Source organism: Moschus berezovskii, chromosome 6, assembly GCF_049115385.1.
Source record: "Moschus berezovskii isolate FMDL1 chromosome 6, NW_MosBer_1.0, whole genome shotgun sequence".
NCBI classification, from domain to species: domain Eukaryota; kingdom Metazoa; phylum Chordata; class Mammalia; order Artiodactyla; family Moschidae; genus Moschus; species Moschus berezovskii.
Window position 1 is genome coordinate 86,024,660 of NC_142465.1, and position 17,791 is coordinate 86,042,450.

General features: G+C 37.1%; 1 protein-coding gene across 6 annotated transcripts in view; it reads right to left on the bottom strand.

Moving 5' to 3' along the window:
* The window catches only part of CCDC91 (coiled-coil domain containing 91), a 415,614-nt gene that overhangs the window by 180,385 nt on the left and 217,438 nt on the right, over positions 1 to 17,791 (bottom strand). For all 6 annotated transcript variants that reach the window (XM_055395013.2, XM_055395019.2, XM_088837256.1 and 3 more), the window contains one exon: positions 8,556 to 8,633. In XM_055395013.2, coding sequence (XP_055250988.1) covers positions 8,556 to 8,633 — 78 coding nt within the window. The remainder of the gene's footprint in view (positions 1 to 8,555; positions 8,634 to 17,791) is intronic.

The following is a 17,791-nucleotide window of genomic DNA, read 5'->3' on the forward strand; positions in this document are numbered from 1 at the left end:
CTAACTGATCTATCTTAAAGCAAACACCACATTAAAAAGAAAGAAAGAAAGGAGGCAGTCTTTTGTCATTGCCTTGAAAAAGAAGATTCAGTACATAGTAGTAAAACAAAACTATTAACCAAAAAAAACTTATGTTATCTTATACATGTCAATTTGGGATCATCAATGAACCAGACTCAAAGTAAAATAAAATAAAATAGAAACAACACGCTAAAGTTAATTTCTTGAGTACTTTCCACTCACTGTTAGAGCATGTGAGCAAAAGTTCTAGCTTTGAAGTTTAACACATTGAGTCAACTAGAACTTTCTTTGGAAAATTCTTTCCAAAAGTCATTTTGGATAAAAAAGAAAATTAATTTTAAGAATGTATTAACATCTAAAATAGTTTTACCTCAAGCACTTACATACAGTATATTAACTGAATAAATGTATACTGATATACTTCTGGAAAAAACAAAACAAAACAAAAGCCAAACATATCTGTGCGAGAAATGGAGATTGCAAGATACTTTCTCTTTAAAACTTTCTCTTTAAACATGACTTAAGTTAAAGAACTATATTTATTTTAGCAAATATGCCTGTATTTTTTCTATATATGATTTTCTTTGACAGTCTTTCTGTGCTGTTATACCAATCCTCCACTATAAAGAAATTTCTCCTTGCTCTGATCACTTATCCTACATAAAGGAAAATAAGACATAAGTTTTAAAAAATCTTAATGTGGGATAAATCTAGTTCCTTAGTTACAGCTAAAACTTTTGCTCCTTTTGTAACTTTTAAAAAACAGAAAGTGGTCCATTCAACTGTCATTTAAATCTGTCAGAATATCTCTCATTTTCTCATAAGGAAAAATTTCCTAGTGATTTCAATCTAAACATGCACACAGACACACATACCCACATACCCACCCACACAGAATCTTGACAGGTTCAATTTAGATAATAAGAATGGGGAAAATAGCAACATATAGGATATAATGACAGGCAAATAAACATGAAGGGATAAGCTGATGGTTAACAACCTCCTTGGGATAGCAGAATGACTTACAAAACTTCAAAGAAAATACAGATGCCTAAATCCCACCTACGTGAACTGATTTTAAATTTCCAGAGAAGAAAATTAGTATAATTTCTTAAAAGCAACCCAAGTAATTTATTATGTCCTGCAAAAAGTGAGAACCATGAGGTTAAGATACCCTAATTGATGACAACTGGTGAGTGCATCCCAAGCAAAATAGCAGTCCAATAATACAACTACACATTACCTTAATAAAAAAAGGAGATATACACCATGGATGTGTCCCAGGTGACACTACTGGTAAAGAACTCCCCTGCCAATGCAGGAGACTTCAGAGACACAGGTTTGATCTGGGTCAAAAAGATCCCCTGGAGGAGGGTATGGAAACCCACTCCAGTAATTTTGCTTGGAGAACCCCATGGACAAAGAAGTCTAGCGGGCTATAGTCCATGGGATAACAAAGAATCAGACACAACTGAAATGACTTGGCACGCACACATATCATGGATAGTAACACTTGATAGAGAAAACTACAGATATAAAGAACTGTGAAGTCTGAGCTAGTGTATATAATAGTAAATGACAATTTGAAGAAAAAAACCCAGTTAAGTAAAGGAAAATTCTTGTTCCTTGTAGTAAACAATCTTAGATGTGGCATGCTCCTATGGCAAGCCTCCCGAGATCTACATTTATTTTACTGTTGTTAATTATCAGGATAAAAGATTTTTTAAATCATGACATGAAAGAAAATAAATAAATACAATGAAGTAAATAGTATAGGGAAAGTTGGCATATGTAGCACATTAAGTTAGTGTTAGCGTTGTTTTCTTCTGCATTTTAGCAGAATTTCACATGGCCTTTCATTCATCATGGACTTCCCTGGTGGCTCAGATGGTAAAGTGTCTGCCTACAATGTGGGAGACCCAGGTTCAATTGCTGGGTTGGGAATATCCTCTGGAGAAAAAAATGGCAATCCACTCCAGTATTCTTGCCTGGAAAATCCCATGGATGGAGGAGCTTGGTAGGCTCCAGTCCATGGGGTCGCAAAGGGTCGGACACAACAGAATGACTTCACTTTCTTTCATTCATTAGTCTGAAGCAAGTTATTTACTTTCTTCTTTTTAATTAATTATTTTAATTGGGGAATAATAACCTTATTTTCTAAATGAATAAAAGAACACTGACTTTTTAGCAGAAGTCCAGGAATATGAAGGGCTGGACCATGATCGCTTTCTCTTAAATAGACATTTCTAAAACAGACTGAAACAAGCATCCACACTGTATAATATTGAGAAGTAAGCTAATTAATAGTCAGCTGTAAGATAATGACAAGACATTAACATTGCTATACTAGAAAACTGATATACTGAATGTTATAATAACTAAATTGCAAAAATTTATTGACAGCATCATCATTGTTGTTTCTGTTGCTCAGTTGCTAAGTCACATCCAACTCTTTGGGACCCCGTGGACTGCAGCATACCAGGCTCCTCTGCCCTCCACCATCTCCCGGAATTTGCGCAAATTCATGTCCACTTAATCAGTGATACTATTATTATTAGCCATGATCAACATTCATTATCTCACTGGGTCCTCGCAATACTTCCCTGAATAGGTTATATGTTTTATTACCTCATATACTTAAGGGCAAATTAAAATTTATATATAATAAAATGCCTGAGGTGACACTGTTAGTAAGTACCAGAGCTAGGGCTTAGATCCAGGTTTATCTGACTCAAAATAATCAATCAGCTCTACTAGTAGAAGTTCTTAGCAGTCCTAAAGAGGAAATTTTTGCAGAGATGCAAATTCCTTTAGGAATTTATAGAATAAAAATTATGAATTAAGAAAATATCATTATTAAAGGTAGCAAAAGATAAGGATATTAGTACATAATACATAATAATAAGGGCTTCCCCTGAAGCTCAGCAGTAAAGAATCTGCCTGCAGTGCAGAAGACAAGTGGAACATATCACATAAAGTAAAAAAAAATAATTTTCAACACAGATGTAGTATTGGATACTATCATGCAGCCTTTCATGATTTAAAAAGAAACAGCAAACTACAAATAAAAATGAAATGTCCGCAACCTGATAAAGGCCATCTATAAAAATCTCACTGATAACATCATTCAGTTCAGTTCAGTTCAGTCGCTCAGTCGTATCCGACTCTTTGCGACCCCATGAATCACAGCATGCCAGTCCTCCCTGTCCATCACCAACTCCCGGAGTTCACTCAAACTCATGTCCATCGAGTCGGTGATGCCAACCAGCCGTCTCATTCTCTATCGTCCCTGTCTCCTCCCACCCCCAATCCCTCCCAGCATCAGACTCTTTTCCAGTGAGTCAACTCGTTGCATGAGGTGGCCAAACTATTGGAGTTTCAGCTTTAGCATCAGTCTTTCCAATGAACACCCAGGATTGATCTCCTTTAGGATGGACTGGTTGGATCTCCTTGCAGTACAAGGGACTCTCAAGAGTCTTCTCCAGCACCACAGTTCAAAAGCATCAATTCTTCGGCGATCAGCTTTCTTCACAGTCCAACACTCACATCCATACATGACCACGGGAAAAACCATAGCCTTGACTAGACGGACCTTTGTTGGCAAAGTAATGTCTCTGCTTGTTAATATGCTATCTAGGTTGGTCATAACTTTCCTTCCAAGGAGTAAGAGTCTTTTAATTTCCTGGCTGCAATCAGCATCCACAGTGATTTTGGAGCCCAAAAAATTAAAGTCTGACACTGTTTCCACTGTTTCCCCGTCTATTTCCCATGAAGCGATGGGACCAGATGCCATGATCTTTGTTTTCTGAATGTTGAGTTTCAAGCCAAACTGTTCACTCTCCTCTTTCACTTTCATCAAGAGGCTTTTGAGTTCCTCTTCACTTTCTGCCATAAGGGTGGTGTCATCTGCATATCTGAGGTTATTGATATTTCTCCCAGCAATCTTGATTCCAGCTTGTGCTTCTTCCAGCCCAGCGTTCCTCATGATGTACTCTGCAAAGAAGTTAAATAAGCAGGGTGACAATATACAACCTTGACCTACTCCTTTTCCTATTTGGAAGCAGTCTGTTGTTCCATGTCCAGTTCTAACTGTTGCTTCCTGACCTGCATACAGGATTCTCAAGAGGCACGTCAGGTGGTCTGGTATTCCTATCTCTTTCAGAATGTTCCACAGTTTATTGTGATCCACACAGTCAAAGGCTTTGGCATAGTCAATGAAGCAGAAATAGATGTTTTTCTGGAACTCTCTTGCTTTCTCCACGATCCAGCGGATGTTGAAAATTGATCTCTGGTGCCTCTGCCTTTTCTAAAACCTGCTTGAACATCTGGAAGTTCACGGTTCACATATTGCTGAAGCCTGGCTTGGAGAATTTTGAGCATGACTTTACCAGCGTGTGAGATGAGTGCAATTGTGCTGTAGTTTGAGCATTCTTTGGCATTCCCTTTCTTTGGGATCAGAATGAAGACTGACCTTTTCCATCAGTTCAGTTCAGTTCAGTTCAGTTCAGTCGCTCAGTCATGTCCGACTCTCCGCGACCCCATGAATCACAGCACGCCAGGCCTCCCTATCCATAACCAACTCCCTGAGTTCACTCAAACTCATGTCCACAGAGTCGGTGATACCATCCAGCCATCTCATTCTCGGTTGTCCCCTTCTCCTCCCGTCCCCAACCTTTCCCAGCATCAGAGTCTTTTCCAGTGAATCAACTCGTCGCATGAGGTGGCCAACGTATTGCAGTTTCAGCTTTAGCATCAGTCCTTCCAATGAACACCCAGGATTGATCTCCCTTAGAATGGACTGGTTGGATCTCCTTGTGGTACAAGGGACTCTCAAGAGTCTTCTCCAACACCACAGTTCAATCAATATATACATATATGTTTTGCAGCTCTTATTAATATTATATTGGAAGTCTACCTGGAAAATTAGGTAAGAAAAAAGAAAAGAAAAGCATCCAGATTGAAAAAGAGGAAGCAATCTCTAGCTGCAGATGGCATGGTCTTATATATAGAAAATCTTACAAAATCTAACCAACTATTAGAACTAATGACCATGTATAAGAACAACACGCAAAAACGTGGCAGCACTGAACAATCTAAACATGAAATTAAGAAAAACAATTCAATTTAGAAGATCGTCAGAAAGAAAAAGGAATATTGAAAACTATAAAACAATGTTGAAAGCCATTAAAGAAGATAAACATAAAGTCATTTCATGACTATGGATCAGAAAACTTAATACAGTTAAAATGGCAATACTCCCTAAATTGATCTACTTATTCAATGAAAATCCAATTAAAATCCAACTTGGACTTTTTAAATTTACATACTGATTCTAAAATTAATATAAAAATGAAAGTGACCCCACCCCAGTGGGGCTTCCCTAGTAGCTCAGATGGTAAAACACCTGCTTGCAATGCAGGAGACCCGGGTTCGATCCTTGGGTCAGGAAGATGCCCTGGAGAAGGAAAATGCAACCCTCTCCAATATCCTTGCCTGGTAAATCCCATGGAAAGAGGAGTCTGGCAGGCTACAGTCCATGGGGTCACAAAGAGTCCAACATGACTGAGCAACTAACACACACACCACCCCAATGAGGATGAGAAAGGGCACCTCATTATGAACTGATAAAAGGTCAAGTCTAGGACTGTGAAGAAAGCTGATCGATGAAGAACTGGTGCTTTTGAACTGTGGTGCTGGAGAAGACTCTTGAGAGTCCCTTGGACTGCAAGGAGATCCAACCAGTCCATTCTAAAGAAGATCAGTCCTGGGTGTTCACTGGAAGGACTGATGCTAAAGCTGAAACTCCAATACTTTGGCCACCTCATGTGACGAGTTGACTCACTGGAAAAGACTCTGATGCTGGGAGGGATTGGGGGCAGGAGGAGAAGGGGATGACAGAGAATGAGATGGCTGGATGGCATCACCAACTCGATGGATTGTGAGTTTGAGTGAACTCTGGGAGTTGGCAATGGACAGGGAGGCCTGGTGTGCTGCAGTTCATGGAGTTGCAAAGAGTCGGACACAACTGAGCAACTGAACTGAACTGAGGCCCCCTTAACTAGCCTTTGTTAGCAGGGCTTGGAGTCGGGCTACAGTTTGCTCTCTGGTATTTGGTGGAATTAGAATGGTTATTATCTAAAGCAAGTGGAAGCTTTCCTGGTCTGGATAGAAAGAGTAGGTTTTTCTTGGGTTCTATTATCTGACCCCATTGATATTTCTGGGTTGATTACTTGACCAGTACCTTGTCTGGGGCAAATGAGGCAAAAAGAGAAGCAAAATAAAAATAATTAGCACATGAACTTCTCATGCATGGATTCATGATGGAAAAAAACAAAATTGTTTCTTTTCTTGTTCCATAACAGGCCACAAATCATCAACATGTACATTAAAAAGACAACTAACCAACCAAGAAAACATTGAAATTTTTCCTATCTAAATTACTTTAGTTTTTCCATAGTACTATGAAGTTGTCAGTATCTTTCTAAGACACTTTGGTTTCTAAAATTTTATACAATAATTATCAGATGTATCCTTTGTAAGAATATTGTAGTATCTTTGTGCAAAATGTGAAGCTCACCAATAATTCTATTCAGATGGCTATATAAAAAGTATTTACACTGAAGTTCCATGCTATAAGATAATTTATATACTTTACATATTAACTGACTACAAGTATAATATGATAAATTAAATATAACTTTGTAGGATACTTGATTTGATACCTAATCCTTTTAAGCAAAATGAAATAAATACCTAATGCCCGAAACTTCTAAATTCTTTTTCTAAATGAGCATCCCATAATGATATGAGACAAAGAGGTGAAATGCGTAGCTCTCAAAAATAATTTTCTTTAAAATATAATTTACAAAATATAGTTGCAAATTTGTCACACATGCTTTTAAACTCATTATTTGCCAGTGTTGAAAGTAATACACAGTAAACATATTTTTAGCAAAGGAAATATGTAGAGCCAGAACCAAAAAATTTTAAATATCAAAATACTAAGTTTTCAGAACAACACAACAATGTAAGTATTTTCACAACATTTCATTTAGAATTCATAAATATAAATAAGTAAAACAAAAATTCATCCAAGAATATATCACATAATATGCCAGGAGAATTATGTAAATTCCATTATTTTAATTCTTCCCACCCTTAGCCTTAGGACAAAAGAGAAGATGGTTCAAAATAGATCCTATACACTTTCCTCCAACTCAATAACTATAAAGCTGGTTTATATTAGAACGAAAAATTCACAACATTATAAAGAAAAGAGCCAATAATCACAGCTATAAAAAGCAGACATTTTAAAACAGTCTTCTCAAGAATGGAACAAGTTTCTGTATTGGGTGTGGTCATAAAAATTACCTTCCAGGTCCCAAGATATATCATCTACCAAACTATTTTAATACCTTCAGCTTTTTCAAAAGTGTCTTTCACTTAAAATCTGGATCTGTTTCTTTTACTACTTTTATTCAAATGACTTGTTATGAGAAGCTTTTTGACATTAAACTGTCAGCTAATTAAAATGAAATGAACTTCTATCTTGTCTAGGTATGAAGTTGAATCAACCAATATTGTCTACATTCCACACTGATAGAAGGATTTTTTTAAACAGTTATTGTAATAATTAACAATAAAAAATAAACTAATGCCTATTTATACAGGTAGAATTAAGCCAATTATGGTGCATGCATATATACATATATATGTGTGTGCATGTGTATAAATATAGAATGTAATAGTATAGAACAATGACAAAAATAGGATGCTTATATATACTGACATGAAAATACATATTGATAAGTATAGCAAGAAACAAAAGAATAGATTGAGTAGAACAACACATTTCTAAAAGCAAATTAAAATTATATAGCACGATATGAGTAAATATGTGTGTGTATGTATTTAAACATAAAGAGAAATCTCTATAAGGATGGACATCAAACCATTCACATGTGATTTATGGGGAGAACTGGTGGAATTTGATTTCAATGAGAAACTATTCCTTAAATACTTGATGGGAAAAAATGATCTCAAATGAAATTTAGGAAGGAAAAGATTTTGTCATTAAACTCTAAATTTGCTTTAAATGTTTAAGTTTATGCAGGCTTAGCTTATCCAGAATAATACTGAGTGTATCATTGATATTGATACTTGTTAATATCAAATCTATTCAACTTGTTTAAAGAAAAAAAGTATGACAATAATTTTCAGATTTATATATCTATTTTTCCCTAAAAAAGTAGATTCACAGTAAAGACCAAAAAAGCTAAACTAGAAATTAATTCTATAGCATTTTGTTTTAAAACTTCAATCCTGTAAGTTCTCAAATGCAGAGCAATATCTAACATTACCTTCGTAATTTACTAAGTATGCTTTCAATGAGCACTATTGATCAACTGAAAGGAATTCCATATGAAAATATTATAACACTTCTATAATTTGTGAATATTTGCATATACATAATGTTTTTACTAAAATTTGCCAAACTTTAAAAAGATAAAGGTAACAGACTCTCAATTCACTACCTTATATTCATCCACAATGATGCTGAGGGCTTCATGACCTGCTTTCCTCATATCTTCCAATTCTTGTTTATGCTTTTCCTGAAAGAAAATAAGAAACTAAGCTATGATTTGTTTTTTGTTGTTGTTGTTGACAAAATAACACATTACTGATTTTTGCATTTATAAGTGATGTGAGTGATTTGTGGCACACCAATGTTGCAGCTGAAGACAAAGAGAAACCCATTCAAAAAAAAAACTTTCTCTTTAAAAGCATTCTGAAGACAGCAATGAGAGATTACATGGAAACCATAACTGGGAAAGGAAAACCATGCTCACAGGTAAAATAACCCAAGGCAATGGTGTTATCCCTTGAGACATCTGGCAATTGTGGACCTGAATCTAGAGACAGGAGGCCCTGTGTCATCCAACAAGTCAGGACCCTTTTTTTTTTTTTCGTTACTTCTCCAGTAATACACATATATCAATAGTTCAATATGTAACAAAATTTGAGAACCACTAGATTAAGGAGAACAAACCCTCATTCTACCTTCTGAAGAAAGGAGAAGCTGAACTCTCTTTAAGAATGTTAACATCCTACAGAACCTTTCCAATTTTTCAAACATGATGTAAAGCTTTCAATGCGAAATTATCAGAAATAATAACAGATGAGACCAAAGAAACATAAAATAGAAAAGACCAAAGAAATAGACCCATGGGTGATTCAGAGATTAGTTATCAAAAAGTTTACAATATTGATGAATAAATACACACAAGAAAATAGAGAAGTGAGGAAAGTGGATAGTACAGAGAATTTATTCAGAGAATTGGAATTCATAAAACAAATTCTACAGCTCAATGCAATAAATGAGGTAAATAATAGGTAAAACAGCAGAAAGCAGGATTAGAGGACGGAAAACCTACAGCAAAAGAGAAATAAATTATTGAAAATTTACTAAAAAAAAAACCTTTAAAAAGACAAGAGACAAAGTAAAAAGACAAATATTTATGTAAAAAAATTGCTAAAAAAATTATCCAAAGGAAGAAGAAAAAATAAAATCTAGCAAGACGGGAACAATAAAGTGATGGAAGAAAATAAAAAACAAAAATTTATAATATTTCTCATGAATTCAGGATATTATACAACCTATAGATTTTTCTAAACAAATAGTAAGATACTGTTAAATATTACAGCAATAAATATGAAATTTTAAGTAAAATTAAAAAACTCCTAGGGAAAAAAAAACAAAACTGAAAGAAGATGAAATAAAAATTCTGAAAAATTTTGTATGTGTTAAAAAAAAAACTGAATATATATTATGTTAAAAACAAAATAAAACTTCTGACCAAGAAATATATAAGTGCATATTATTAAAAAGGTTACTTTAAATAAACAATTAATAAATAACAGAATTCTTACACAAAATCTTCCAAAGAATGCAAAAAGAGGAAATATTTCCCCACATATTTTATTAAGAAAGCATATCCCTAATAGTTAAATTTGCAAAGATAAAATTATGAACCAACCTCTTTTATGAAAACTAAAACTAAAATCTAGCAATAAATAAATAATACATCTCAACCAAGGGTGATTTATCTTAGGAATGTCAGGTAGGTAGAAGTGAAGCACACCATTTCAGACCTTAACCACAAAACGTCCAACAAATCCCCCCCACATTTCCTTTGTCCCCCACTATTTGCTTACTGATGTCATTGCCCTGGATAATAATTAAAGCCATGTGCTGCAAACAGCAGGAGGGCCTCTGTTAGCCTGGGACTCTGAATGACTACACCATCACCTCAGTGGACTTGGTGAGCAAATTAATGATATTTAGGATAAAAGAAAAGAAAAACAGTTCTTGTTCATTTATTGTTGTGAGTGTGCCAACTTGCCTTGGTCATGTCCAATTCTGTGAGACCATATGGACTAGAGCCCTCCAGGCTCCCCTGACCATGGGATTCTCTAGGCAAGAATTCTGGAGTGGGTTGCCATGACCCCCTCCAAGGGATCTTCCTGACCCACGGATCGAACTCGCTTCTCTTATAGCTTCTGCATTGGCAGGCAGGTTCTTTACCACTAGCGCCACCTGGGAATGTTACCAATTCCTCATTTATAAACTGCTTATACTTAACTTAGGGGCTTCCCTGGTGGCTCAGAGGTTAAAGCGTCTGCCTCCAATGCGGGAGACCCGGGTTCGATCCCTGGGTTGGGAAGATCCCCTAGAGAAGGAAATGGTAACCCACTCCAGTATTCTTGCCTGGAGAATCCCATGGATGGAGAAGCCTGGTAGGCTACAGTCCATAGGGTTGCAAAGAGTCGGACACGACTGAGCGACTTCACTTTCACTTAACTTTTTCAAGAATTTCTATTTCATTATCAAATTCTAATTGCCTTTTCCAGTATATAGTTTCATGTATCTTTCTGTAGCTAAATCTGCTACTGCTAAGTCACTTCAATCATGTCCGACTCTGTGCGACCCCATAGACGGCAATCCACCAGGCTCCCCTGTCCCTAGGATTCTCCAGGCAGGAACACTGGAGTGGGTTGCCATTTCCTTCTCCAAAAGTAGCTAAATCACTCTTTACCAAAAAGCCTAAACATAAAGGACAATTAAAGGCCCTTGATGTAGACACTGATTTTTGTTGGTATGATTATCAATCTATGGCTCATGGCAGCAATCTTTTTTATTTATTTACTTTTTTTAGCAATTTTTTTTAAAAGTCATTTTCCCATTTCTGTGAGAGCTGTTTTCACTTCAGTCACTCAGTCGTGTCAGACTCTTTGCAACCCCATGAATCGCAGCACGCCAGGCCTCCCTGTCTATCACCAACTCTCAGAGTCCACACAAACTCATGTCCATTGAGTCAGTGATGTCATCCAACCATCTCATCCTCTGTTGCCCCCTTCTCTTCCTGCCCTCAATCCTTCCCAGCATCACGGTCTTTTCCAATGAGTCAGCTCTGCATCAGGAGGCCAAAGTATTGGAGTTTCAGCTTCAACATCAGTCCTTCCAATGAACACCCAGGAATGATCTCTTTTAAGATGGACTAAAGAATTGTTTTAGTCAAAACTAAATAACAAAGCAGCAAAATCCAATCACTTAATAAAGCAAACTCATACATTCTACTATACTAAAAATAAGCAAACACATGTGGGCAGCACCACCAATTCATCACTTTGGAACTTCCATTCAGGTAAGGTTATCTCACTAATGGTATGAGACGTTCATAAAGTTACCTAGGAGGGCAAAGCTGTCAATTTCTATGATGAATAATAACAGAGATTTGGGGTTTTTTTTAGTTTTCAAGATTTAAAAACAATAAAGAAAAACAGGTATTATGATATTTTCTTTTCACATCACAGTGGAACATCTCAAGCAGTTCTTGAGATGCATATACTCCACCTTAAGGCCATTAATTAATAACAAACTCATATAAAATAGGTTATATGGGCACACAAATTCTGGAAATTAACAATATATATTAAAATATTAAACCTCCTACAAACCCAGAAGTAAAGAAACATTTGAATTTTACTAAAACCAAGATTTTTCAGACTTAAGTAATTAAATATTAATATACTTTTTTCTCTCATTGACAATACCTATTACCAACTAATCTCTTTAGTTCAGAATTGAAATTTAAAACCAAAAAGGTCCAAAAGCTTTTTACTGTTTTATTATCTAAAGCAAAGCAAATTCATTTAGATCTGCTAAATGAAACAGAATATATTCTACTTTTACATCATTATTTAGAAATTGAAGATGAATATGCACCATTTCAACAATAAAGTTTGACCATTCAGCAACTATGGTTCTGAATAATGACATGAACCATTAAAAAGTATTGGGGTGCTATTAAAGGCACACACAGAGTACAATATATTAAGCAATTCACATAACAGGTCTTTAAAATAGACATTTTATAAATGATAAAAATGTTCTATGACATACTTTATTGCAGTTGAAAATAAACATTTAACTGATGGCTACATATTCTTAAATCGAAGGAAGAGCAATCTATTGCTTTGTACATGCCTTAGAATACAGAATGTGCTAAATTGTTTCAGTTGTGTCCAACCCTGTGCAACCCCATGGACTGTAGCCTTCCAGGCTCCTTTGTCCATGGGATTCTCCAGACAACAATACTGGAGTGAGTTGCCATGTCCTTCTCCAGGGGAAATTCCCAACCCAGGACTGAACCCGAGTTTCTTAATCTCCTGCATTGGCAGGTGGATTTTTTACAACTAGCGCCACCTGGGGAGAACCTTAGAATACAGCACCTATTGACGAAAGCTTGTTGGATTATGCTCAAATTTTCATTACTGATATCAGTTCAGATCAGTTACTCAGTCGTGTCCGACTCTTTGCAACGCCATGAACTACAGCACGCCAGGCATTCCTGTCCATCACCAACTCCCGTAGTTTACACAAACTCAGGTCCATTGAGTTGGTGGTATCATCCAACCATCTCATCCTCTATCGTTCCCTTCGCCTCCTGCCTTCAATCCTTCCCAGCATCAGGGTCTTTTCCAATGAGTCAGCTCTTTGCATGAGGTGGCCAAAGTATTGGAGTTTCAGTTTCAGCATCAGTCCTTCCAATGAATATTCAGGACTGATTTCGTTTAGGATGGACTGGTTGGATCTCCTTCCAATACAAGGGACTCTCAAGAGTCTTCTCCAACACCACAGTTCAAAAGCAGCAATTCTTTGGCACTCAGCTTTCTTTATAGTCCAACCCTCACATCCATACATGACTACTAGAAAAACCATAGACTTGACTAGATGGACCTTCGTTGACAAAGTAATGTCTCTGCTTTTTAATATGCTGTCTAGGTTGGTCATAACTTTTCTTCTAAGGAGTAAGTGTCTTTTAATTTAATGGGTGCAATCACCATCGGCAATGATTTCGGAGTGCAAAAAAATAAATGACAGAAAACTGAACAACAGATACACCTAAGAAAAGAAACAATAGAATACACCACCCAACAACAAAAGAATACACATTATACTCAAGTAGACATGAAACAATCACCAGGATAGACTATATGGTAAACCACAAAACAAATCTTAATAAATTATAGCATACTTAAGTCATACAAAGTATTCTCTTCAAGTACACGGGAATGAAATTTGAGATAATAGTGAAAAAATGAGAAAATTCACAAATTTGTAGCAATGAACATATTCCAATATAACAAATTAGTCAAAGAGGAAATCAGAAAGGAAACACAAAATCTATACTAAAAAAGAAAAACAACAAACCAATAACCTAACCTTTCACCTTAAGGAACTAGAAAAGGAAGAATAAACTAAACGCAAAGCAAGCATAATGAAGGAAACTAAAAGATAAAAAAGAAAATAAAGAATAGAAAATAAACAGAGAAAATCAACTAGACCAAAGTTTGTTCTTTTTTTGAAAAAATCAGCAATAGGACAAATATTCATTGACCAAGGTAGGAAAAAAAAAGAGATAAGGGATGAGTCAAATTGGTAAAATTAATAACAAGGAAAGGGCTTACTATTGAACTTAAATAAACAAAAAGGAGCATTAAAAAAATATTCAGTTCAGTTCAGTCACTCAGTCCTGTCTGACTCGCCGCGACCCCATGAATCACAGCACGCCAGGCCTCCCTGTCCATCACCAAATCCCGGAGTTCACTCAAACTCATGTCCACAGAGTCGGTGATGCCATCCAGCTATCTCATTCTCCCTCATCCCCTTCTCCTCCCACCCCCAACTTTTCCCAGCATCAGAGTCTTTTGCAGTGAGTCAACTTGTCGCATGAGGTGGCCAAAATATTGCAGTTTCAGCTTTAGCATCAGTCCTTCCAATGAACACCCAGGATCGATCTCCCCTAGAATGGACTGGTTGGATCTCCTTGCAATACAAGGGACTCACAAGAGTCTTCTCCAACACCACAGTTCAAAGGCATCAATTCTTCGGTGATCAGCTTTTTTCACAGTCCCACTCTCATATCCATACATGACCACGGGAAAAACCATAGCCTTGACTAGACGGACCTTTGTTGGCAAAGTAACGTCTCTGTTTTTTAATATATTATCAAGGTTGGTCATAACTTTCCTTCCAAGGAGTAAGTGTCTTTTAATTTCATGGCTGCAATCAGCATCTGCAGTGATTCTTCAGCCCAAAAAATAAAGTCTGACACTGTTTCCACTGTTTTTTCATCTATTTCCCATGAACTGATGGGACCAGATGCCATGATCTTAGTTTTCAGAATGTTGAGCTTCAAGCCAACCTTTTCACTCTCCTCTTTCACTTTCATCAAGAGGCTTTTGAGTTCCTCTTCACTTTCTGCCATAAGGGTAGTGTCATCTGCATATCTGAGATTATTGATATTTCTCCCAGCAATCTTGATTCCAGCTTGTGCTTCTTCCAGCCCAGCGTTCCTCATGATGTACTCTGCATAGAAGTTAAATAAGCAAGGTGACAATATACAGCCTTGACATACTCCTTTTCCTATTTAGAACCAGTCTGTTGTTCCATGTCCAGTTCTAACTGTTGCTTCCTGACCTGCATACAGGTTTCTCAAGAGGCAGGTCAGGTGGTCTGGGATTCCCATCTCTTTCAGAATGTTCCACAGTTTATTGTGATCCACACAGTCAAAGGCTTTGGCATAGTCGAAGCAGAAATAGATGTTTTTCTGGAACTCTCTTGCTTTCTCCATGATCGAGCAGATATTGGCAATTTGATCTCTGGTGCCTCTGCCTTTTCTAAAACCTGCTTGAACATCTGGGAGTTCACGGTTCACACATTGCTGAAGCCTGGCTGGAGAATTTTGAGCATGACTTTACTAGCGTGTGAGATGAGTGCAATTGTGCAGTAGTTGGAGCATTCTTTGGCATTGCCTTTCTTTGGGATTGGAATGAAGACTGACCTTTTCCAGTCCTGTGGCCACTGCTGAGTTTTCCAAACTTGCTGGCATATTGAGTGCAGCACTTTCACAGCATCATCTTTCAAGATTTGAAATAGCTCAACTGGAATTCCATCACCACCACTAGCTTTGTTCGTAGTGATGCTTTCTAAGGCCCACTTGAATTCACATTCCAAGATGTCTGGCTCTAGGTCAGTGATCACGTTATCGTGACTATCTTGGTTGTGAAGATCTTTTTTGTACAGTTCTTCTATGTATTCTTGCCACCTCTTCTTAATATCTTCTGCTTCTGTTAGGTTCCTACCATTTCTGTCCTTTATCGAGCCCATCTTTGCATGAAATGTTCCCTTGGAATCTCTAATTTTCTTGAAGAGATCTCTTGTTTTTCCTATTCTGTTGTTTTCCTCTATTTCTTTGCACTGATCACTGAGGAAGGCTTTCTTATCTCTCCTTGCTATTCTTTGGAACTCTGCATTCAGATGCTTGTATATTTCCTATTCTCCTTTGCTTTTCGCTTCTCTTCTTTTCACAGCTATTTGTAAGACCTCCTCAGACAGCCATTTTGCTTTTTTGCATTTCTTTTCCATGGGGATGGTCTTGGTCCCTGTATCCTGTACCATGTCACGAACCTCCGTCCAGAGTTCATCAGGCACTCTATCTATCAGATCTAGTCCCTTAAATCTATTTCTCACTTCCACTGTATAATCATAAGGGATTTGATTGAGGTCATGCCTGAATGGTCCAGTGGTTTTCCCTACTTTCTTCAATTTAAGTCTGAATTTGGCAATAAGGAGTTCATTATCTGAGCCACAGTCAGCTCCTGGTCTTGTTTTTGCTAAATGTATACAGCTTCTCCATCTTTGGCTGCAAAGAATATAATCAATCCGATTTCGGTGTTGACCATCTGGTGATGTCCACGTGTAGAGTCTTCTCTTGTGTTGTTGGAAGAGGGTGTTTGCTATGACCAGTGCTTTCTCTTGACAAAACTCTATTAGCCTTTACCCTGATTCATTCCGTGCTCCAAGGCCAAATTTGCCTGTTACTCCAGGTGTTTCTTGACTTCCTACTTTTGCATTCCAGTCCCCTATAAGGAAAAGGACATCTTTTTTGGGTGTTAGTTCTAAAAGGTCTTGTAGGTCTTCATAGAACCATTCAACTTCGGCTTCTTCACCATTACTGGTTAGGGCATAGGCCTGGATTACTGTAATATTGAATGGTTTGCCTTGGAAACGAACAGAAATCATTCTGTCTTTTTTGAGACTGCATCCAAGTACTGCATTTCGGACTCTTTTGTTGACCATGATGGCTACTCCATTTCTTCTAAGGGATTCCTGCCCACAGTAGTAGATATAATGGTCATCTGAGTTAAATTCACCCATTTTAGTCCATCTTAGTTCTTTGATTCCTAACATGTCAACATTCACTCCTGCCATCTCCTGTTTGACCACTTCCAATTTGCCTTGATTCATGGACCTAACATTCCAGGTTCCTATGCAATATTGCTCTTTACAGCAGCGGACCTTGCTTCCATCATCGGTCACATCCACAACTGGGTACTGGTTTTGCTTTTGCTCCATCCCTTTATTCCTTCTGGAGTTATTTCTCCACTGAGCTCCAGTAGCATACTGGGCACCTACCGACCTGGGGAATTCCTCATTCAGTATCCTATCATTTTGCCCTTTGATATTGTTCATGGGGTTCTCAAGGCAATTATACTGAAGTGGTTTGCCATTCCCTTCTCCAGTGGACCACGTTCGGCTGTGGTCCATGTGATCAGATCAACTAGTTTCCTGTGATTATGAAAAAAATATTAGGAACCACTAAAAGACCCTGATGCTGGGAAAGATTAAAGGTAAAAGGAGAAGAGGGTGGCAGAGGATGAGATGGTTAGATAGCATCTCCAATTCAATGGACATGAGTTTTTGCAATTTTGGGAGAAAGTAAAAGACAGGAAATCCTGACACACTATAGTTCATGGAGTCTCAAAGAGTCAGATATGACTTAGTGACTGAACAAAAACAACACGCCAACAAATTAGATAACAAAGTTGTAAGGTACAAATTCCTAGAAATATGCAAACTACCAAAATTGACTTAAAAAGAAACAGAAAACCAAAGAGACCTATAACAAGAAAGGAGACTGAATCCAGTAATCAGAAACACTTCACACAAAATAAAATCCTCTCTTTCAAATGACTTAGTGGTGAATGCCAACAAATGATTATAAAAGGATTAACACCAACCTTTCTCATATAGATAAGAAAACATGCCATATAAGGCCAGTATTACACGAATGGAAAGCCACACAGAGAAAACACAAGAAAAAACAAAGCAATGTTTCCTATGAACATGTCTGCAAAATTCCTT